General features: G+C 40.7%; 1 protein-coding gene across 1 annotated transcript; it reads right to left on the reverse strand.

Annotated features, from left to right (window-relative positions):
• Nucleotides 1-5,305: 5,305 nt before the first annotated feature.
• On the reverse strand, nucleotides 5,306-25,002 carry onecut3a (one cut homeobox 3a). Its single transcript, XM_072660606.1, has 2 exons — nucleotides 23,949-25,002; nucleotides 5,306-5,604 (listed from the first exon to the last, which is right to left on the reverse strand). The coding sequence occupies exons 1-2, from the start codon at nucleotides 25,000-25,002 to the stop codon at nucleotides 5,306-5,308; spliced, it is 1,353 nt and encodes a 450-aa protein (XP_072516707.1).
• Between the last annotated feature and the right edge of the window lie 86 nt (nucleotides 25,003-25,088).

Genomic DNA, 25,088 nt, shown 5'->3' on the forward strand with positions numbered 1-25,088 from the left:
CTTTCTAAAGCAAAAGCAAAAGTCTTGAACTTAATCCTTTGTAAATGCTTCAATCCATTAAATCCATCAAAAGTGGGCATGACCTCAATATTTCCCCTAAAGTGAGTGCAACAAAAACAGGTGGATTAACAACTGCCTGGATTAACATCACAATCACATTTTACAGCCATTTTACGAATGTATGTAGGCTCTGAATTTGAACTGTACGTGGCAGTAAACACGCACACACATGCTAGTGAAAAGGGGCAAATGGCACATAAACAAAGAGCACGGGAAGCAATTGGAGGTTAGGTTGTGAATTTTGAGGAGGGAGAAATGGAAAACACTTTGCTCCCCCATTCAAACTTCTAGCCATGTCACGTTATAGAAATAGCAACCTTTTAGTCCTAGGCCCACTGCTCTAGACTCTAACTTTAACTATTTTGTAAAATGGGATGCAGTTAACATTTGAGTATGTTTGTTATAATTATTAATTGTAAAAAATATAATTTTTGTTTAGTATTATATATCATTATTTGTATAGAATTTGATGTACAACGCTGTGGAGATCTTTTGTTATCTTTTTACCAGGTCGTAAAATGGCAAACGGCATGCTTTGATAGTAGATTAAATAAATTACATCCAGCATAAATAAACAAATAAGTAAATAAATCAATCAATAAAATCTTGCCCTGTTTTTGGTTGCACTCATTTTCAGACAAAGCATTTTAGTCTACAGCCACTTTTTAAACGCTCAGTATCTCAGAAACGAATGATGAACAACAATACATGCCTAATTTTGCATCCACTGCCGGGATGGATCCACTCATTTTCTGAAAGCATTAAAAAATATTGGGTGGTCACTTTAGAGGCGCCCTGTGAATTCATACAGATTGACCTAACTGTGTCAAAAGCTCTCATTTGGCCATTACAACTCCTTTGTGGTATATAAAATAATGGATTAGCATCAATGTCTTGGATGTCATCGGTGGTTGAAAATGTTCAAGGATAATTGGCCACATATAAAAGAGTAGGATGAAGCATGTCAAGTGGAATGAAAGGCTCTTGAGTATTTCAGTACAAAAAGCAATGGAGAAAGAAATGGACCTATTTTTACAGAATGTAGCGATGTCTGAGCAAAACATTCTGTAACAGCGAAAGATGACCCAATCTAAGTAACTTCACTTTTTTTTTTTTTTGTAACTCTCAGTTTTCTATTGTGAATTCATTTGGGGGGGTTTACTGATTTTAAGAATCTGTTTCCACAGCTGCTTTGCATTTAGGCTATGTTCACACAGCAGGTAAAAGTGGCCCAAATCCAGTCTTTTTTGTCACGTGACAATCCATCGTCAAATATATGGATCTGAAATTTATTCAGATGCGATCTGGGGAACTTTCATTCATATTGAAACCCAATACATTTCCAATATGCGTCAATGCGACTCAGTCAAAACAGCCAGATCAGAATTCATACAGACGAATTCAGATATAGGTCCTATTATTATTATGAAGATGTGTGAACAGCTTTTTGGCCACTTTATCTGCTTTAGTCCATTAGTCATTAAGTCTTATTCCAAGGACTCTTATTGGTGTAGTGTCGTGTGCTTGCCCAATGATGGGAATTGAACCCTAGCCTGCCATGGGTAAGGCAGTGCTGTTTCCCACAACACTACACCAACCACTAGGCTCTTGTGTTAAAAGGACTTTTTGGGCTGAACCAAACACTCATGATGTTTTGCAGAGAGCATTTGTGTTTTATGATGTCTCTCCTTTCCTGACCTCCCATCTGGACCAATTCTCTACAGGCTCTATCTGACTTAAGTACTTGAACAGTTCAACACTGACTTTACTTCAGCAAGAGATGCATTTACAGGTCCTTGGAGGTTTGTTTTTTTTTGTTTTTTTTTTATTATCCTTAGATTATTACGAGGCCTTAAATTGAAACGGCCTGCTCTTGGTAGGCCAGCAGTAATCATTCATTCTGCCTATAGGTCTTTACTACTGTAACTGAACTCATCTAAAAGGCCTTGAAATTTCTCTGAAATGTGCTCCATCCACCTGGGTATGAGCTATCTTTTAAGGGCTCCATTGATCTTGGCAAAGTTCCCCACACCTCTGTAGTGCTGAAACCAAACTAGACTGATTCAATATTTATGCAGCTAAAGGCAAAGCCTTTTCACATTCCTGATTATGTTGCTCAATCACTGTAGGGCAAACCAGATCTGCTTCTTTTAGATTTCAGGTTACAGATGGCTGCATCTGATTTGTAATGTCAGAATGTAGTTACACTTGTTCCCATCTCCAAATTGTGTCCAAGTAGTGGCAGCTTACATGTTCATATGTTTCATTACTTACAACTAACCCACAACTAACTGTGGCATTGCTAGGCAGCTGACATGCTCGGAGAAAAGCGCCGGGTTTCCACCTCTGCCATACCAGCTAACAGACACCTGTGCCAGCCAACTTTAAGCTTAAGAATGACGAGAGAAGGGAGCGCCATCTACCCACCCTGAAAGAGAGCACAGCCAGTGGCTGACTCTGACTCCGGCTGACTCTGGCTGATGGCAAAGTGTCAAGCTGCCTTACTGAACTAAGTCTAAGTGCTATTAGTTAGATTAGGTCATCTTAATCTGTTGTCCAGCACTGATATCCAGATCTCCACACAGTGCCTGAATAAATAAATTAATAAATGAATGAAAGAATGAATGAATGAATAAATAAACTAACAGATTCGGCAGCATTTGTTCAAATTCGTTTCTGCAGATAAAACTGATTATCCAACATTTAGTTAACTCTCACTCCATCTCTCTGTTCACTGATCCTGCATGATTTTTGGCATCTGTGTGTCCTGTGTGTAAGTGTAAGTGTGTGTACACATGTGCTTGTGTATACCAGCGTAGTCCCACCCGTGGTTGAAGGAAAAAGGCACTCAACTCTATCCGCATAGCCGCCACCTCCCTCAATGTGGCACTATGCAGTCTGACTGCGCTGTCTGTAAGTGTGTATGCTTATGTGTGTGTGTGTGTTGGGTGTTGTGTGAGTGTGTGTGTGTGTGTGTGATCATTGTTTCCGATTGGCTTGGTTTTGGTGTACTTATACCCCTCCCTTGGCAACACAGGACTGGCAGGCTGAAAAAATCTTTGGTATCAGTGGCTGTTTCACAAACCACCCAGCTAAAGTGAGGTAGCCACAGTGGTTCTCACTACAAACGAAAGGTCGTGTTTTTTTTTCATTCTTTTTCTTAGTTTTTTTAAGCAGGTAATGTACATAGATATCACTACTGATTTGCACTGAACATCTCCTCTCTCAATGCCAGGAACCCAATGCTCAGAGCAAGTTGAGTTCAAGTCCCTCTGTACATTTAGCTAAACCTTGCAACGTGTCCAGCAATGCTACACGGTCGCACCACCACAGCCACCCCTCCAAATCCTGAACCCATGCCGTCACTGTGGTGATGGGGTTCCTGTCTGAAACCTCCTCCACGTTGAAGATGAATGCACAGAGCGTTTGGAAGGAGGCCTTCTCCTTCCACTTCATCTGCCTTAGTGTTCTACACTGATAGAGAGGATGCTGTTTCTCCCAACGGTCCATGTTTTTTTTTTCCTTTCTCTATCAGCTGTGGCAGTTCGCAGTGTCTGTCAATCAGTCTGTGACGTTCTCCTCGTTCTTTCAGAAAGTCTCTTCATCTTGACATTTGTCAAATGGGTCAACAAGGTGCCTTACATATGCACAACAGATCACAATAGTAAGAAGGAATAGAAACGTTACGTCTATGGTACCAATTACCCGCATCAATATTATAAAGTTGAAGGGAGGGGACAGATCAGGGGAGGATGAGGGTGAGGGACAGGGTGCAGGGGGGGTAGAGAGGTAGAGAAACAAAGCTGGACTGGTACAGTCTTTTGTAGCTGTAGTTGTGTTGCCGTTTTTTCCCCCCATGATTGATTCTGCAAACCTATTCTGTGATTTTGTTGTAAAAAGCTAGATTCAAGATTTTGTTGATTGCTGACTTCTTTGGCTGTATTGCCGATTGCAGGGGTAGAGCCTGTTGACGTTGAATAGATGCTGAAAGGAGTTTCTCAGATTATATTAAGGCAAATATTATTGGCACTCATTTCTTTTGTAAGCTTTGGAGTTGTTGTTTACCACCCGCTCCATTCTTAAGGTAAACTCAGTTGGACATTTGATTTCTCAACAGGATTTCAATAGTGTGACCGGACAAGCCCCCTTGCTCAACTGTACCATTGTGACGAGCCTCAGCAATTGATTGACTTACTTATTCCTAAACGGATCCACGGCTTGTGCGAGTGTGTTGTATCAAATATTTGCGATCTTGTGATTTTCAAACCTGCCATGCCATAACTTGACATCTTTCCTGGAGTTAAAAACAAACAAAACACTGCTGTATTTTGCTGGACTGTAAAAGGTTGGCTGCCTCTCTCTTCTAGAAGCCAGATTCCAGACTGCGATGCACCCTTATGACCAGCAGGTGGCACTGCAGTCCTGTGCATACTGGATGGCTGGATGGCTGCAAACTCTTTGTGCATTGAATGACATGGTTGTCATGTGCTGATTAGAAATACAGAGACTTGGCTTGCCAGCACGACACAGGGCAGGCATGTTAAAGAACCTCCTTGCTGCAAAGTAATGTGTTTCGGGCTCATCGACAACAGGAGCGCAAGTCCCTCTGCGGGCCTCCATCTCCATCTGTGCAAAATAAACTGAGATGGCAGACCTGCGAGAGCTTCGCTGGGGAAAGTGCATTATGTTTCACCTTCAGTGGAGGTCAAGGCGTCTGCATTGATTCATCTCTTTCATTAGCATAGCGTATGATCTGAGAGGTGCTATGAAATGGCCATTAGGTAATGGCGACAGTGTACTGGATAGGACAGTGGAAGAGGTGGCTTTCTTTAGAAAGCCCTGGATAGACAATAAGCCTTCTGTGCTGTGTATTGCTGCCCTTTATTCATGTTTAGCTTTGGCCTACTTGTCCACAAACTCAAGCACGGGGGGGTGCAGAGATCGAAGCTAACGAAGAAAAGTAGGTAGCTTATGCTAAAGGGGCACCGTATGAGTAGGGAGGCTACTTGAGGCTCAAAAACACCTCAACACACAGGCATCAAGCAACGCCTGTCCCCTGGTGCCAGAGTGTCCAGATTTCTGGCCTGGTTCCTAACAGTCCAGTTGAAGTGAAGAGATTGCATTGATGTGAAACGTTGCCGTTGGCGGCAGCGGTGAGATTGATTGGCACGCTAATCTGGGTGGCGTCTGAGGGGTTCGGGACCTCATGGCCTCCAGGCTCCTTGGGGGAGGAAGCCAGACCCCCTCAGGCTTTGGAGAAGGTGGGAGCAGAGGTGCCCGGCTGCCCAGGGCTGTGACCGTGTTGGTGCTCATCGTGCCAACGGTCAACGCAGCGGCGCCGTGCATTCATGAAGAAGTTGCTGACCGTGTTGAGCTCCAGACCCAGTTGTTGAGCGATGGTCACCTGCATCTCCTTGCTGGGCCGCTTGTTCTCTTTGAAGATGGCAATGAGGGTCCTCCGCTGCAGGTCGGTGAAGACCAGCCGCTGTTTCTTGGGCACAGAGTTGCGCTCCTTCAGCTGCTCCTGCTCCTTGCGCTTGCAGGCTGCAAAAGGAAGATGATGTAGACAGGGAGAAGTTAGAGAGTTGGGTGTGAAATTTTTATCATACTAGACCATAGACTGAGAACTGACCTCCTTCAAGTTTTGCAATTCAAACCTGACTGTTGACAGACATCAACAAAAGCTCAAAAATGGTCCAAAACTGATAAGACACCTCCATTCTTTAATAAAGGCATTCGTTCTACAGCGAACCATGATATCCAAAGATTAATCTGGAGGCTCCTGGAGGTTCTTTACCTGGCTAAATGGTTCTTTTGATTGGTGGAAATCCTTTGTAGATGTTTTGAATAAAATCTAACAAATTGATCTATACAACACACCACAGGTTCCACCCTTGTCACGAGACTCTTTTTCTCTTTTTCAGTACTACAAGGAATCATTTTTGCTAAAATTTTGTCCAAATATCACTGCATCCCAGTAAAATCCTATCCATTGTTTCACTCATTCCGACACGCCACAACTGGACCAGAGACCAGTCGATTAAACAAGTCATATTTTTCATATTTCATAAAATATGATTAAACAAGTGGATTCAGGTGTGCTAAAGTCTGTGCAACACTGACCCTTTGTGGGTAAGATAGGACACCCTTTGCTTTAGCTCAACTCATATCCATTTTCACAAACCCTTTGGCCTCATGGACCTTGGTGGACCTTGGTGCAAACAACATGACTGTGCACCAGATTGAAAACAGTAAGGCAATAAAAGTAAATGAAGGACAAAATCTTTTATAGGTGGGCAATTTAAGAAGATTAAAAATTATATGAACATGACCTGAACCCAACAAATAATTGAGAAATGATGTCCGAGCCCAGCCAAACCTGAAATTAATAGTAGGGTCCCGTCAGGTTCGGACAAATATAGTAGACACGATGAAGATCGAGGTAGAGGGGAGGAGTAGGGGTTGGCAGAGGGCAAAGGAAGGGAAGTGTGAAGGGGAGGGAGCGGTGGGAGACAAAAGAAAAGAAAAAAAAAACAGCAGAAAACTCATTAAGCCTTTTGTTTGCACTCCATCCAGCAATACGACCATTTCGACACCAGTTCCACAGATTAGCTGCTTGCGTGGAGCAGAAATTTTTCTGGCCTCTGCTGTTTGGCCGCGGATTAAAAGTGATTTAAGACAAATCCATTGCAGCCCCCCAGAGGGCAAAAATCATCCCTTTTAAAAAGAGAGCAGACAGGGAGCTGGCCAGCGGTGAGCGCTTCAGACTGGTCGTTAGAGACACTGCTGTTTTGATTCAATATTAATGCAGTTTGGGCTCGCAGTGGGAGAGAGTGACTGGTGTACAAAAGCAGCAAAAGCAGGCGCTTTTGTGTGCATGTGTATGTGTGTGTATGCATGCATGTGTGTGAGCGAGGGAGGAAAGCATAAGGGAGATATTGACCCGCGCTGCTTCAGTGTGTGGATGGGGTGGGGGGTTGTCCGTGGGGACTGAAGGCTGGATCTCCCTCCAGCAGGTTATGCAGTCTGTGACTTCAAACGGAGGCCACTGGAGGGCTATCTGGCGCACTGAGGGCAAGGGGATATTTATAACTGCCTTTCGCCCCGTACACCCCAACCCCGTTGCATCCACACACACACTCTCCCGCAGTATGAATATAATGGCTCGGTGCTGTAGCATCACAGAGGGAGGACGTTGTACTGTGGAAAGAACTGAAGTGGAGTTGGAGTGATTTGAGTGATTCTAAATATTTTGGTGGCCTTTAAGGCCTTAAGACACATGTAATATTATCAATTAGGAAAATCTCCCTACAGTTAAATTTACCTCACATTACGTAAGAGTAACATTAGAAAAATACAAAACATAACAGCATTTAAAATATCAGCACTTTGACTTAAAATTATGAAAATAATTATACATATATCATTTATAATATATAATAAAATAAACATTATAATAATTATATAAATACATATAAAATGTATTTCACAAAATGTTTCTACTTTTCTACTCTTAGTAGAACTTTTCTAAATATTGCAGTACTTTCTAGTATCCCTCAATCCCTTGTTTAACAGCCATAATGCCATAATAATAATTTCTTGCCTGTAATTTTTTCCTTTCTTTTTGAGGAAGTGACATCATCACAGTCTCTTTGACCACATGGTTCAAACAAACAGAGGTAAGATTATCTCTTTTAAAAAATGGGTTCTACTTCAAATCTTACCCTTTTTCACAATTTCTGTACTTGACACAGTGCCAAGTGCCAATCCTGAAATTAGGCTCTAGTACTGAAAAACTGTTTTTTTGACCATAAAAAACAACATTCTATATAGAAACTATAGAAGCCATTTACATGTCCATGGAGTTGACAGTATATACATTGATACTACTTCCTCTACTGAGAATCCCTTAAAAACTATTTTCAATAAGTAAGTAATTACATTTTTAAATTTTTTTTATTGAATTAATATTTATATTTTGTATTTTTAATATATTCTATATTCAACAAAATAGTCTAATTCAACACAATAGTTTTAAAAATTACACCATGTGTGTGTGTTTTATGTGTCTTATTATCTTGTGAAATATGAGGCAGTTGCTTCATGCTTGATGTTCTACGTTCTACAGCTTTTTCACTCATCTACAGCACTGGTTGTCATTCTGGATGTGTGTTTCTTTTTTCCAGATTCTCAGGATACATCAGATGTTTTGAATGGTAATGTAAGAAGACCAGGTTGCTGTATGTACAATCTATGGAAGCCTGATTGTGGAAGGTACTTGGTGAGTCATCATAACAAAAAATATCTCATAATTATGATTTAATTTTTCACTATAATTTAAAATGTTCTCCTAATTGCACTACTCATCTATAATCATGACTTACTGTCCCATCATTATAACATAGATTTCATAAATGTTAGATATTAAGTCAATGATGAGATACTCTTTCATGAGATACATAGATGTTAGGCAATAATTATGAGAAACCTTCTGATGATATGACTTACTCAATACTCAGTGGCTTCATTATATAACCAGTGTCGGAAATGGCTTTGCACATATAACCCAGACAATCCTGATGCAGCAATTTCAGCAATCATTCATTTATCAGTATGGGCATTCCACTCTTTTTTGTCCTTCATGAGCAGAAACATCTGAGCTCATGTTTTTTTTGCACTACTCTCTCTGTCTAGCTCTCACTGTCTGTGTGTGTGTGTGTGTGTGTGGAGTGGCAGGAGCCAAACTGTGGGTCCGTGTATCTAATTACAGAGAGTTGGAGTGCATTGATCACGTCACCTCTCACAGTCAAATCAGTTTACCACAGGCGTCTAACCTCCTGGACCACATCCATCATGTTCATATTCCTCATTGGCTTCACCGCTACACACGCAGACACACACACACACACTCGCACACACACATCTATCCACTTAAACATTTACAGGCTCTGGATATTCTACTGCATTAATCATTTCTGTGTTACATGGCTTGTATTTCCTTGCACTGCTTTTAAAAACATGTCGGCAAACATTCAGTGTTGTTTTACTGAAAAATGAAAACATGAGCATGAACATTTTTCAACCTGCTGCATCTCCATCCTCCTAAAAGACTGCAGTCCCAACCCTATAAGAAGAAATAACATACAAAGGAATTTGATGGAAAGTGTGAATTTCTTCCATACGCTGGATTTCGGAAGGGTTAACTGTGAACTGTGAAGTCAAGGGTATTTATAACTGTACCCTGTCTGTACTCTTCAGGGTAGTTTTTTTTACTAGATTTGCTGTGCTGTGAATATTTGATTGCATTCAGCAACATAAGAGCATTAGTGAGCTCAGGCTGTTGGATGATCATCACCCTGCCTCATCACCAACTTCCCAACTCATCCTAAAAGTACTAGATGGAGCTCTATCATTCCAGAGCACTGCTCCACAGTCAATGCTGGGGGACTATATATATATATATATATATATATATATATATATATATATATATATATATATATATATATATATATATATATATATATAGCCCATGCCTAGCATTAGGCTTGGTGCCAATAGGTCCCTGTTTATCTGCTCCAGTATCCTATTATATTTGCAATACTTGGAATACTCCACACTATACAAAAGCTGTGTGTGTGTGTTCGCACATGTGTGTCAGCAATGAGAGCAACTTAAAGTAGCTGAGTGCATTCATTAGAAGATGTGTCCACAAACACCGCTGACTGCCCAGTGGCTTTTCAGTTCGTAAGGCAAATCACTCTGACATTACTGGCCATGGTGATCAACCATATGCTAAAGGTTCAGACAGAGATTAGGCTGAAAAACATGAAGTATTCCTTTAAAACCTTTTTAAACAACGTATGCTAACCGTGCCAGAGCAGCTGGAACTGTGTTCTCACTTCTAGTTAGGGGACATTGCACCAGGTGATGCCACAGTTGTCCGTGGCTGGGAGTCCCGGAGTGCACAGTTGGCTTTGTTTTCTATGGGTGGGTAGGAGTCTGCATAAATAGCTTTTCCATAAATGCTATAAAAATCAAAACATGGGTATTTTAGGGTGTTAGGGTGTGTAGTACCAAAGAATAGCCCCACCAGTTTGTACCTATAGTTACTGAATAATACGCCCTAGTGTATTAAAAAAAGCCTTTCTGCGTTAAGGGCTTAAAGTTCCCTAAAAGAAAAATTTAGCTTTTTCCAAATGTTGTATTTTGTGGGTTGACTTTTGCTGATGTTTTGCTCTGGAGCAAAAATGCTAATGGAGTAAAAGGTCTATAGTAAGTCACAGATAAGTCTATATAGGTCAGTTTGGGCTTTTATAGTATTAACCTGTTGCAAAACACAAGAACCACATACCAAATATGTCTTGGTTAATTAACCACTGAGAGCAATTTGAAAAAAAACAAACATGTAATGCTTGAAGTATTTAAAAATTTTGTTAAATGAGTAAATATCACAGAAATTCTATTTGTACATTTACTTGTACATGTATATCTCTGCATGCTTGTGTAGACGCTCATGCACCAAATAACTGACCTAACATCAGGAGGCTTATTTAGATAATGTTACGTATTTGTAGTGTGAATGTGTCACCCAGCAATGCTGTGGTGTATGATACACTTGTATCAGGGCCACACACACTAACATGTTACTACAGTGTCACCTGCCCAGAAAATAGGTCGTCATCATTGGTTTCAGGCTGGCCCCTTTCATTGCTGATAAATTGTGTAACAGATGGCCCACAATCAGTAATTGTAAACGTATGTATATATGCTGCTACCGAAGCCACTGTTTTACTATATATCCTTCTATATATGCGGATAGACACATAGATGGATAGATACTTGGCTATTTCATCAGGTACACCTATATATAAAATATATATGATAGAATAGTAGCAGGGTGCTCCAACACATGTTTCAGAAGACGTTGCTATAGACCCTGTTTGCACTGTTATAAGCAGCTTTGGCCAGCAGGTGTCACTGCTGCTATTCCCAGGTGTGAACCAGTGGATTTAGTAATCAATAGTGATCGAGCAGTTGGGAGGGAGGCCTGATTACTGAGGCAAGAGCGCCAGAGAAAGTAAGAGAGAGAGAAAAATCAATGAGTGCCGACTTCAGAGCTACATTACACTCCGAGCTGCACAGGCCCAGAAACAGTACGCGCAGAGAAGGAGAAATATTGTTACCCATTATGACAGAATCAGTAAAAACAAATGTGTTATGAGAAATTCTACACGGCGGCTGCAAACTAAGAAGCCTCCATGAATAATGGGGTATCAAGAGAGATACAATATGAGCCTAACCACCTTTTTGGACAAAAGTATTGGGGCGCCTGCTCAATAAATGTTTCTTCAGAAATCAAGTGTATTTAAAAAACAAAAAAACAAAAAAAAACTTTTGGATTAACTGTCTTTCTACTAGATTCTGGAGCACTGCTGTGAGGATTTGATTGCATTCAACAACAAGAGTGTTAGTCAGGTCTGGATGTTGAATGATCACCACCCCACCTCATGTACTGGATGGAGCCCCAACCATCTTTCAGGAGAACACAGTTTCACTGCTCCACAGCTCGATGCTGGTGGCTCTAGAGAGTCCTATTCTATTGGGAGAACTCTACAGGGGCTAGACAAGCTGTGTGTGTGCATTTGCAAATTACTTTAAAAGTATGAAATTATAGTGAATAGAATGAAATAGTAATAGTAACGGTCAGAGAAGCAGGCTTGGTACCAGAAGGTCACTAATTTGAACCCCAGGACCGCCACCCATGGCTAAGGTGCTGAGGTGGCTGCCCACTGCTCTGGGTGTGTGTTCACTGCCAGGGATTGGTTAAATCTGCAGGTTTACTGCTGGGGAGGTTGAATTTTGTTGCACTGCTTTTCAATGGTGATGTTCTTACCCATATACACACACATTGTCGCTGTCGGACAAAAGTCTTGTATCTCCAAAATTGCAACTTTATAGGATAAAGAAAAAAATGGAAGTCAATGTACAAATATGTACAAAAGTAACTGCTACATTCCTATAATGTCAAAAAGTGAAAAATGAAGGTTTTCGTGTGACAATGATGATATGGAGTGCAGTGTAAAGGTTTAAATATAGCTGTGATATCACAGTCAAATAGCATGTTATACATCCTACAAACCTCAATATGAGAGACTATATAATGCTATTCTTTTTCTCTGTGCCTGAAACCCATGACTTGACTAAACTAGTCAAGCCTTGTGTTCTTATTCTTTACAGATCTCTTGGCCTCTATCCCTCTGTACACACACACAGCTGCTGCTGAATATTTTTTTTTAACTGAGGTGTGTGAGACCACAAGCTTGAAGGCCACTCTATGCGCTCTGACAGTAATGACTCCACTCATTACATTTTAATATCGTTAGTGCAGATCACTATGCTTCTAACAGACTTGTGATTGGGTGAATTACTTTCTCTGGTCTTCACTGTGTTACGGTATTTGATACAGATACAGTCCACCCTTTGTTCTATTTAATCAAATAAATAATTTATTGTGAAATTACTTATTTAGTGCTAAATTGCTTATTGTTTGATCTCTTGCTTCCTTTGTGAAGTCAGGTGTACAGGAAAGCTACCAGAGCTTTTGTTTGATGTGATCAAAGACTAAGGGTTGTCTTTATGGTTTTAAACAGAGTAAATCCTGTCTGTTTTTAAAGGTACAGATAGACAACCTTGTTAAAACATGTGCAGAATTACACAAAATTAGTAATGTATAAAAGGAAATCATTGCTGTCAAGCAATTACCTTGTATCTTTAACTTTACAGGAGAACCAAAAAATTTATTAACTTTCAATGAAAGACTGAAAGATTTCAATTTCCCAGACTTTATCCCCAGTCATTCTGGAACATTTCTATTGGTCCATTCATCATAAAATTGTGATGAATGGAAATTAAATTGACACAATATAAAGAATCGCTAATGGCTGATACAACAGTCTTGAGATAATAGTCATGAGTGCATTCATGAAGGAGAGGTATGTGCAGTAGAGCTGCACAATATATAATTTTAGCATCACCATTGCAATGTGCACATGCTCAATAGTCACTTTGCAGGATGTGCAATGTCTGGTGCTCTGTCAAATTCTAACAAATACATCAGTCTACAATTTCTTTGCTGCTTGATACGAAAGGAAAATCTTCACTGTCCTTTTGACATACAATGCCTTCCAGAGGCAGATTTTATCTGCCCAATATCATTCATTTTACTCCAATCTTGGATACACAGAGTGCATTATTAATATTATGTCATGTTGGATTACTGACTTATGAAATCTGATGAAAAGTCTTGTATTTTTAAATATTGCTATATATATATATATATATATATATATATATATATATATATATATATAGCACGGCATGTTATGGCTGCATGATATTGGAAGGGAAAAAACTGACATTGCCATATATTTTTCTTGAAAACCACTATTGTACCACTATCAGTTTATATATCTAAAACTTGTGAATTTAATGGTTATTTGGCCAGCAAATTCAAATGTTGTATTTGTATTGATGACATTGCAACCCTTGTTTGCAATCACCACCAGCCTGTACATTTCTCTAATATGAACAATTTCACACCAAAAACACTGTTAATTACCTCCCCTTTCAGAAACGTAGCATTTTGACCTGAGCGTGCATATGTTCAAACCAAAATTGGTCAGCTAGACAATGAGATTATGATACCAATAAAATGGCCACAATTCCAAATAAAATTCTGCCTTTAGCTACTGACAGATGGACAGTGTTATACATGGCCAGAAACCACATGGGCAAGTCTATTAGAGATTATTTAACTGTTTACCTTTATGTATATTAGCTACTTCAGCGTCAGAGCTTCAAAAATAAAAAGAAAACAGGTACTAAACATGTCTTAGCGTATTTATTAGTTTTTGGAAAAGGGGAAAATTGTCCAAATAAGATTTTTCATGCCCTATTTCTTCACATTCCCCCAAGCCTTGGTGCTAAGCAGTCGTGTTCAGAATGCTTCTTTAACCTTCATGACAGGCGTCTTTTACTGCAGCACCTTGGGAAAGCCACAGGGAGCTATGAACGTGACACAAAAGGTCATTTGCCGTGACAGAACAGCTCTATGGGGACTGTTCCCACAACAAAGCCCATATATGATGTTATGCACACTGCAATACCTGTTTACCCATCTTCTTTTCCTTCCAGATTTCTCAACAGCTTTTTCTTGCAATCTGTATGCTTTGTAGGATATTGTTGGCTTGGTTGGTACCTCAATGTACCTACCTAGCTGTCATTAATATCTCTCAATCAATCATCCACACTATAATGCGCTATTGATTATTTCTTATTTTCGACTGTTTTTATAGCATTGGAGTACCACACATCTGAACCATATCATTTTCTTTCTGGTCTCTGTTTCTGGTACCAGTTAAAAGTCAAAGAATTCAGGCTTCAGCTGCTTTTTTGGTCATGTTGATAGACATGCAGTGTTATACATGGTCAGAAAGCACCATGGTCTCATTTTATTAAGAAAAGTGGATACGTTTTGGTATTTTTCCACCTTCCATTTTAACAAGTTAGTAATCTGTAGATCAATGCTTCGGTGTGAGGTTGTCTTAGAATTTTGAAGAATAGTAGTAGGATTCGTAACAGTGTCATTTTTTAGGCTCCAGGCTAAAAATAGTCTAAGCTGGTGATGCTCCACCTACACAAGCGGTTTGATATACAGTCAGGTTTGTGAGTATTTGGACAGTAACACCATTTTTGTAATTATTTTTTTATTTTTACTCAATATACTCAATTACTCAATATAGAACAGATCACATTATCTGCCAAACATGGTGGAGCCACTTTTATGGCCGCTGTTAAGCCATAGCATGCAAATGTTATACATATATAAACAGATATATTTTACATACATTTCTCTTTATGGAACCAAAATTGGATTCTCTATGGCATCACTCAACAAACCCCTTGTTGGCCTTTATTTTTCTACAGTCTTCCAACCACAACTGTATCTGCATATTTATTAATGCCCAGTGCCTCAAGAAAGCTGGCAGAGAGACTGATTTTGCATTAAACACTAATGTGTTTAGAGTTACTAGTGAGTCTCCTTTTTAACCAGAGATAAAAGTCTTATAGCCTTTAGAAATCCAGGTGGGATTTCCACTTGACTGCTGTGTTCTTTCATTTACATAAAGCTGTTTCAACCTTTATGATATATGCTGCATACTGAAGGAGATACTGAGAGGACTGCTTCACTGTCTACATCAGTTATGTGGTAGCGTTCAACAGCTATTCATAGGTGGTACAGTATGTGTTTGTTCAATGAGGCACCACATGACCTATGAAGCAAGTCAGTTGATATTGGTGGGTTATCTCAGATGTTTCTAGCTGCCATTATAATCCAGTCAGACTTGGAAATCATGCCTGAAAGATGTTGCTTTAAGTCCATCTTTAAATTTGAGTGTTTCAATGGTAGATTCCAGCCCTTTCTTAAGCTTGTCTCTTTACTCCCAATTTATATGTAATTCTCAAATAAATGAATAGGGTCCATTTAAATTCCATTTAAAAACACTCCTCGACTAGTTGTTAAGACTCTGAACCCTTAAGACCAAGGACCCTTAAGATCCATCCACACCCATTTTCACTTAGCCTTGTGTGTAGCCTTACTATACTTTGAGAGTACTTACGTTTTACAGCCTTTACCTATTAGCCTTCAGTTTCTTCCGCAGAGTAAATTACACTATTACGCTCTGTTTACGACTCGACAGACTCATTTTTATCTTTTTCTCTTGTTTTTTGATTTATTGGATGGTGGCCACTGTTATCAGTGGAGCGCTAATCATCCAAAGGTCAGTTTTGACAAGGCTAGGCTACTTTTGAAGAGTCAGCTGTAAAACAAAAATGAGTGGCAAGGAAAAGGCCTAAAATCTTTACATAGCAGCTAGACGGCACCTCATAAACTAAATCACTAGGCCTACTTCCTATTTGACTATATGTAGGCTATGTGCATTGATATCATGATATCACACCTAGGTATCGTTATAGATCAATATGTTGACAGTATGTGACAGTAAAGACTTTAAATAGCAGATTAAGAGGAGTTTATCTTTATACTACCAATTTACAGTATTGAAGAAACTACGTCCAAGGGTTTTTTGAAATCTCACCCTGGTCGGGTTTTGTCTGTAGGAAAAAAATGTTTTTGACAATGTTCCAAACCTGACATTTTTGGTCCTCTGTACATTGTGTCCCTTAATGTCATTGGATCCTCTGAAAGAATTAAAACAAAAATAATGCTATGTACCTGCAGCAAACAAGCCTACATGAAGCTATTAAATATTAGTGCTATTATAAAATAACACCATCTACCCAAACTACTGCAAAAGCTACTTAACTACTATACTGGGGAAAGTCATGGCAATATTGGGCTTTCTAGGATTTCTTTGAACTGTTCTTTTTGGGGCCGATCGAGTGAACAACTTACATCTTTAATAGAAAGAAGAAGTTGGTGCACAAGTTGTACTTTTCTCTGGGTTTTCTGAAATCAACACAGGATCAAAAATATCCATACATTCATTAATATCATTAATTCAGTGGTGCTGAAAGTCCCAAAATCATTTTTTATCTGAAGTGCACCATTTCAAACAATTGAGCATCAGTTCAAGATATTAAGCAGTGTAGCAATTTTGCCATGTTCTGAAATAAGACGCTAACTGTGACCCTCAGCTGAGAGGACATTGGTTGAAATTGGCTGGTAAATTGACAGCGTCACTGTCTACAGTCAAGTTCTACATTGACATGGACTGATGGGCTGCGGTCCAAAAAAGCCCCTGCTCCAAAATTTACACCATCTATTACTTATAAAGCCTCTTGACACTTGACCAAATGGACAAATAAAAACTGTACCTGAAGGAAAGTTTTATGATCAGATGAGACAAAGTCTGAGTGGTCTGCCTACTTTTGTTTGATTGGACAAGTAAAGACGAGGCATTCAACCCCAAGAACGCTTACCCAGGATTTTAAAAAAGATATTACACTATGCACAACAGCTCTAACAATTCTGCCAAAATATAGTATTAATACAGTTAAACTGCTTAACAGAAGTTGATGTAATCTGTGGTGCCACATCCGACACCCCAGATTGTGCCAATTGCTGTTAAGCATGGTGGTGGTTGCATCATGCTCCAGAACTGTTTTGCTGCCAGCAGAACATTGCACAGCATCAGAAAGCTTCACCATTACCTCAAAGCATCGTCTAGACGGCTTTTTCCAACTCCTGAGGTAACCCTATCGAAAATATGTTGACTGGGCTTAAAACCTGGCTTGGTGCTTTTGAGTAGTTGTGCATTGACCATACAAGACAAGACAACCATATTCACCATTTGTGTTGGACACAGATGGAATTTGGCCTCCGTCTTTGACCAATCCATGCAGTAAACACACACAGTGACAGTGAGCGTACATGCCCAGAGCGATGGGCAGCAATTACTGCGGAGCCTGGAGAAGGGCCTTGCTCAAGGGCCTAACAGTAGCAGCTTGCCGAGCCTGTGTATCAAACCCACAACCCTGTCATCAACCCTGTCATCAATAGCCCAGTGCTCTAACCGCTGAGCTTGATATTCACAAATGAAAAGAGAAGTGTTCTTGAGATTGTTTAAAAGTAGGCATCGTTTGAAGGCCTAGAGCTTACATGTAGCAACAACCTCAAATGATTCATTTATGTTTCAGAGAAAAATTGAAAATCTTTTAGGGAGAAGTCACTGGAATATTATACTATATTCATCTGTGATCACCCAGCACGTTGTTTCCCCATATGATCAGACACGTGAAGGATCATGTGTTGAGAATTGGTTGCTGTTCCTCAATGCTATTTTTCACCGTTCATTTTAACCATAGAGAAAACTGCTTAGTTTCAGGCTTACTAATATGGTCATAGCGTGGACTACAGACTGAGGCACGACTTCAGGAGTCTAAAGGTTCATGCCAAAATGGCGTCCACGCAACGTCAGCTCCATATTCCTGAACCGAGGAGCTTTTCCTCTCTCAGTGTTTTCTCGCACTGGCGCATCGATCGAGCCCAGGGGTTGGCTAAAGCCCTCCTTTGCTTAGAGATGAGTCACATTCTGCGCGTTCTGGCTGGATTTGCCTCGACTGACCATGTAATATTCACAGCAGAGCCATTCAGTTTAGAAACTGCGCTTGTCAAGTGGGAGGCTGGCAGCTTGTGTGAGTCAGGGGGTCTTCAGATTCAGCTCTGATCAAACTATTAGAGCTCCTCACATGATGACGCAGTGCAGTTTAACCCTTTGATGCGCGCCTTCTGGTCCGCTGCTCGCTTTATGATTTGATTTAAAGGTCACTCTCTCCTGCATCGATCGGTTTTGGCGGACGAACGGCGCATGGCGCGCGGGGGATTGATCAGGACTCAGAGCTAGAATAGGCCGTGTTTTTGAGGCATTGTACAAGCAACAGTGCTGGACCTTTGGGTTGCATTTGCCACTACGCCATCCCCCGTGGATTGGAACAGGAGAGAGAGAGAGTGCAGATGTATGCCCGTGAGCCAGCCTTTGGCCATGCGCACGAATGAATTTAGGCCTTATGTGCGGCGCTTTTGTTCTCCCTCCGTTAAATTAGAATGTATAACGCTCAATGTAAGCCAGCATGGTGGAAAAGGGGGAGAGCACGCCTCTTCGGGTCAGCTTTGGTTACTGAAAGGGGAGAGCAGGAATGGAGATCAATACAAATTCAGTGCTGGTTAAATATAGCCCACCCTAACAATGTAGGTACGGTGTATGGTGGCAGTATGTTTATGTGGCCAACACATACAGGCAGTCTCTGGTGGTGAATAAAGTCTGGCATGGATGTGTTCTAAGACGCCAGATTAAGGATAGAGGGATTGGTATTTAAAGTGAATAAAAAATTATATATATATATATATATATATATATATATATATATATATATATATATATATATATATATACAGACTGGTGATTGGAACCTGCTAATATTGTGAGTTGATTTACTATTCAAAGTAAGCAGGTTCGAACCTACGCTGTTTATGATGGTATGATACATATGACAGTATGTATCCCTCCACCCTACATGTATTGTGAAAAGTAGATATTAGCTAATACCCTATCTACCTATATATATATATATATATATATAATTGGCACAAATGTCATCTACGCTAAGTACAAGCTAGCTAAAGCTGAACGTAAAAACATATAATAATAATAATATTAATAATAATAATAATAATAATAATAATTCCAGCGCCTAATTAGATATCTGCCTTTTCACTTTTCATAGTTTTTTAATTCGCTCTTAAAAATAAAGCTATTGCATGGGACAGTTATTTTTGGTTCTGTGACGTGATGTGAAGTAAAAGTGATTTACGTAAATTACGAAAAGTGGTTTTCTGTGGCATCGTGGCATAAAAGAAAATATTAGAAGCAGTTTTATATTTAAGAGTGTAAATATATTAAGGGGTACATGCCCCTGTATGGCCGTCGCATGCGGTCTCCATCAGGACCACTGTGTCCGTATCTGCAACCTGGCCATCCATCTCTCACTGTCTATCAATTATTAAGGCAGATATCGATCAATGCTGCTGTGTCTCCTAAATCAGTCTCAGCCGGCCAGGTTGGGGACCCGAGAGGAAATCCTACAGTCGACTGAGGATGATGATCATGATCATGACGACGACGATTATTAGGATTATGTTTATAAGATTAGATCTTACATTGTGTTGAATCCTCTTAACAATTGTCGAGCATATCACGCTTTTTAATATAGTTTTTTAATAAATCATAAATCAGTGCTCCCAGTCTGATCCTCTTTGTTTAGACTGTATAATCCTCAGAGGGCAAATTTAAAACAACACCTCCATTTTTTCGCCACAGATATTTGATTACAAGAGGGAACACAGAAGGCACACAATACAATCAATGCCCCCCCCCCTCCCCCTTAATCTAAAAAGCCCATATCCAGAGAGAGTGAGGCTCCGACGGGAGAGAGTGCTGAACTGGAATAATTGATAGATGCACTGGCTATCTTTATCGATCGCTCTATTGACCCGACCAAATACATTGAGATGGAGTGTGAAATTCTGCTGATCCGAATTGTTTTTCATACTTAATGCAATCTTTAAATGTCTCTCCCACCTGCACACGCCCTGCTCAGCTCTGTACAGTCATTTCGGTTGCATTGTCTTTTGTGGAAAAGGCCAGAATCACCTTCCAAGTATCTATCTATCTATATGTCTATCTATCTATCTATTTATTTATAAATATATAACATTTATATAGACATTTATATAACATTTTAACTGTAATTCAGTTTGATCTGAATTCACATAAAAGGTTAACGTTAGCCGTTAGTTACTATTAGAGATCTAAGCACTTATTATTATTATTACTATTATTATTATTATTATTATTATTATTATTATTATTATTATTGAGCATAATAATACTACTACTACTTATAATAATAATAATTATTATTATTATTATGATTATTATTATTATTATTATTATAGATATATATATACCTCACGTGCGTTTTATAACAGCGATAACTGTGCTTCTAGTCGCTGCTATTTTCCCATTAACCAGGCAAAACCACAGCATTGATTTTTGTGACTGTGATGAATTTGCAATCGTAATTTAAATGTATTGATTGACGTGGCCGGGCGAGTAGCAGGCCTGTTTTCAGCTTTGGTCTAAAACACACACACACACACACACAGCATCCATGACAGAATATACACATATTTAAATGCGGCTCGAAATATATCTACAATAATTTAGACTATATACACCGACCAGCCATAACATTACAAGTAAAGTAAATACCACTGGTTATCTCGTTACAATGGCACCTGCCAAGAGGTGAGAAAATGGGCACGAGTTAGAATCTGAGCCACTTTGACAAGAGGGTTCAGAACGTCTCCAAAACGGCAGATCTGGTGGGATGGTCCCGGCAGTGGTCAGTGCTTACCAAAAATGGTACGGGTGAACCGGCGACAGGGTCAGAGTGCCCAAGGTTCACTGAAGCCGCACATTACAACTTACATTATGAATCTGCTGCTCTTGCGTCTTGGTGTCAGATACCACAGGACTCATTCAGAGGTCCTGGGGAGTCCATACCAGGTCAGAGCTGTTTTGGCGGCACGATCAAAGGGTGACCTGTACAATATTTGAATGCTGTAGCTGATCGGGTTAAGCTTTCATGTGTTATATTATTACATTTAGCGAAAAGGTGCATCATTACTAAGCCCCAAAACATCCCCTCCTTTGCAGGTCTACAGAATGAATGCAGACCCTAACAAACGACAAGAAATCAGTTCTCCTGTCTTTAGTTTAAGAGGCTGGACTTCTTGGGGGAAAGCCTCCTGATTTTAATGGAGTGTTAAAAAATCTCGATGGACAATTAGCTTTAATAGCAATGGCACTTAAGGGGACCATTTAGTAGTGTTTAAATCTTTATTTACCAGAACGCACTTAAATGTGCAAAGGAACAATTTACATTTCATTAAGCGAGGCATTGAGTGGAGCAGAAATATGCCACTATACACCTCTTAACTGAGCCTTTAACTGAAATACGACACGACGCCACCTTACAATGCCAGCCTGAATCAGACAAATATAGTGCCAGTCTTTTATGCGGGGCTCTGGATTTCACTCGTAGCTCGTAAGTAAATTGGCTAGTTCAGTGGCACTGCAATGGCCTGCATGTGTGACCAATAGATCTGCTGTTTTATTGCATCGATTCTCTTTTAGAAAGAACTTCAAAGGCCATCAGGGTAAGAAAGCTATTTTGGTGACCGAAACCTAAGCGTAGCATAGCAGAGCAGTGACTGTTTTATATATATATATATATATATATATATATATATATATATATATATATATATATATATATATATAATTTGTAAAATATGTTTAAAAAAAATATGAACACTTGAGGCCAGCTGCATATCTAAAACTACATGTCTATAGTACAGAGTAGTCAGGGAATAGCAACATGCATTGACTGGTGTGCACTTAATTGGCCCTGATATAAATAAATAAATACTTAATAAATAAATTAATAGGCCACAGAAAGCAATTGTGTATATTATTTAAATATAGATAATATAATATCATATAAAAAATAATTCGATATATTTGTGGTGTCTGCACCAAGTAGACGAAACCCATTTTATTAATATTTGATTTATTTATATAGGAACAGTGCACATTAATCAACAATTCAGAATCCACACCAGTGTTAGCGACTTATCTGTAACCACATTGCAGTCAGGAACCCTGCCTGTCCCCACCTGTAAAATCTCAGTTCTCATCCATCCCATAACAGCCCTCCACTAACACACCTGGCCCATCATTTCACCACAGCCTTCAAAACTCTGAGGGGAATAAAATGGGGTTGTTTCTTAAAGTGAGGTACTACCTACTGGTGGTGGCTAAGTAGCCTGAGTGAGATGACTGGGGCAGAAAGAGTCTTGCTTATGTGAGCAGTAAGTCATTTAACCTTTAGGAAACGCTGTGACGTCACATGTAAACAAACTTAACAGCTAACTGACTGTAAAACCACATCAAATACTGACTGTCAAACGACCACAGGAGATACAGTCATAATACCTAAAAGCAACGCAACGCAATCAGAGCATTAAAACACGTTCAGAAAGATCATCATTTCTTAGGTCCGTGAGAACTGTTGCGTGTTGGCGTGATTAGCGATCTGGCCGCCATCTTGATTCGTTGTTTCTCTTGCAGGTTGGTTTGATTTACAGAGCAGTCTGGATTAACAACATCCTTTTGCTTCTTAGATTTGGAGTTGCAGTGTGAAATGCCATTAGGTGGCGAACTATACCCCTAATTTTCACATTGGGACGTCCAAGAAGACTGACCCCCAGACAACCATGGTAGATTCAGGCTATTGTCAGGATTCAGGTAGAACTATCAGGGCTTCAGGATAATGGGACCCACGAATCATAGACCCTGAAAGACAGAACTATTCTTTTATATTTCATTATTTATTCAGTTATGAATTATTTATTTATTGATCACAATATAATTTTGCTCATTTAGAATCTGCACATTATTAAGTTATCTGAAAGTAGAGTAAACAAATTAGCCTACCTGAATTACTGAATTCACCCCATTTAAGAGGCTGGGTGTGCTTATAATGTAATTTCATTAAATTAGTAAAAACTCTATTGACTAGTGTATAGTGTCTGTTATTGTGCACCACCATCAGCAATGATACACATAATAATAATACTAATAATAATAATAATAATAATAATAATGACAATAACCAAACAAGGCCATATTAGTCATACTGAATCGTATTTCTTTTAAAAATGCACTAATAAGAATTTAAGAGTGGTCCCTATCTGGAGTCAGGTTTAAAGCACATCAAGTAATGTTATATGTTACTGTTATATTAGTACTATAATATTAATATTGTAGTACTAGTAGTATTAACTGTTATACTAAGCAAAAAGGTATATTAAATATGACTTTTTGTGACTCTTTTATGAGTTCGTATGGCTCTATGAATAACCACCCCCCTTTGATGGTGTATATCAGATAAGAACAAAGGCCTCTTTTGTAATGTAAGAAACATCGTTACATTGTTTTTACTTGCCTTTATACAGAACACACCAGTGAGCACCAGCTGAAATATCAATACATTCACAAATTAACTGATTGTCTGTGAATTGCTCTTATTGTGGCCCTCTTATTACTCGACGGGTCACGATACCTCAATCCTCTACAACTTCCACCACAACACAAGGAACGTGGACACCCACTTAGTAACCGCTTTCGTGACCCCTTGCCCCCTGATCCAGCTTGGGCGTGTTGCTTTTTACGCACCTGCGAGTCTGAGGGCCGACATGCGCTGGAACTCGGGCTCCTGCAGCCACTTCCACATCCTCCTGAACGTCTCCCTGCCGGACTTGAGTTTACTCCACGGCTTGGGGTTCCGTAGCAGGTCGGACAGAGTTCCCTGCGAGCGGGACAGGATCCTCTGCGCGAAGATGGCCTGCGGGATGCTGTACCTCTTCAGCTCGGCCGTTATCCGCTGCGCCACCTCTTTAGTGTTGATCTCCTCCGCCTGGCCTGCGCTCCCCCCTCCGCCTCCTCCTCCGCCACCTCCGTGCGCGTGCCTGTCGTTGCTATGTGGGTGCACGTGGTGGCCGTGATGGTGGTGATGGTGGTGGTGGCCGTGGTGGTGATGGTGGACGCCGTTAAGCGCGGACGCGAGCCCTGCCCCGTGGGCCCCCAGGCCGCCGCGCGCCATGTGCTCGTCCCCGCGGCCCAGCATGGCCGCGTGCGCCTCGAAGCCCCCGGAGGAGAGGAGCTTGTCTCCGTACGCGCCCAGCGGCTGCTGCGCCGCTCCGTGCAGGGCCCCGAGGCCGCTGGGTAGGGGGGACAGCGACGGCCCCACTGTGGTCACGTCCTTGGCATAGTGGCCGTACAGGTCGCCCACGCTGGCCAGCGCGCGCTCGTCGCGCATAAGCGTGAAGCTGCCGCTCACGTTGCTGGCCGAGAAGCGCTGATGCGCGTGCGGGTGGTGGGGCTGGTGGTGCTGGTGCTGGTGGTGGGGGTGGTGGGGGAACTTCTCCGACACCGTGGAGATTGGCGGCAGGTGCTGCAGCGGCGTGAGCGTCGTGTACGTACCACTCAGGCTCATGCTCGTGTCGCACGGTACGCTCATGGCAGCATGCAGCGACGGCGGCTCCGTGCGGTACTCCCCCGCCGTGCCGTCCAGCAGCGACGCCATACCGGACACTACGGCCGAGCGCCCGTGCGATAGGCTCCGGTGGGATGGCGGCGCTCGCGTGTGAGCGGAGCTCATCAGGTCTCCCGGTGGGTGCGCGTGCGACACGGCGTGCAGGTTTCCGAGGTTCTCCATGGTGAGCTCCATGATGGAAAAAGGAAAGGCACGCGTACACACTCACTCTCTCTCCCTCTGCCTTGTTTTCCTCTCTCGCGCTCCTCCGCTCGCGCTCC

This window comes from Salminus brasiliensis, chromosome 17 (genome assembly GCF_030463535.1).
Source record: "Salminus brasiliensis chromosome 17, fSalBra1.hap2, whole genome shotgun sequence".
NCBI classification, from domain to species: Eukaryota; Metazoa; Chordata; class Actinopteri; order Characiformes; family Bryconidae; genus Salminus; species Salminus brasiliensis.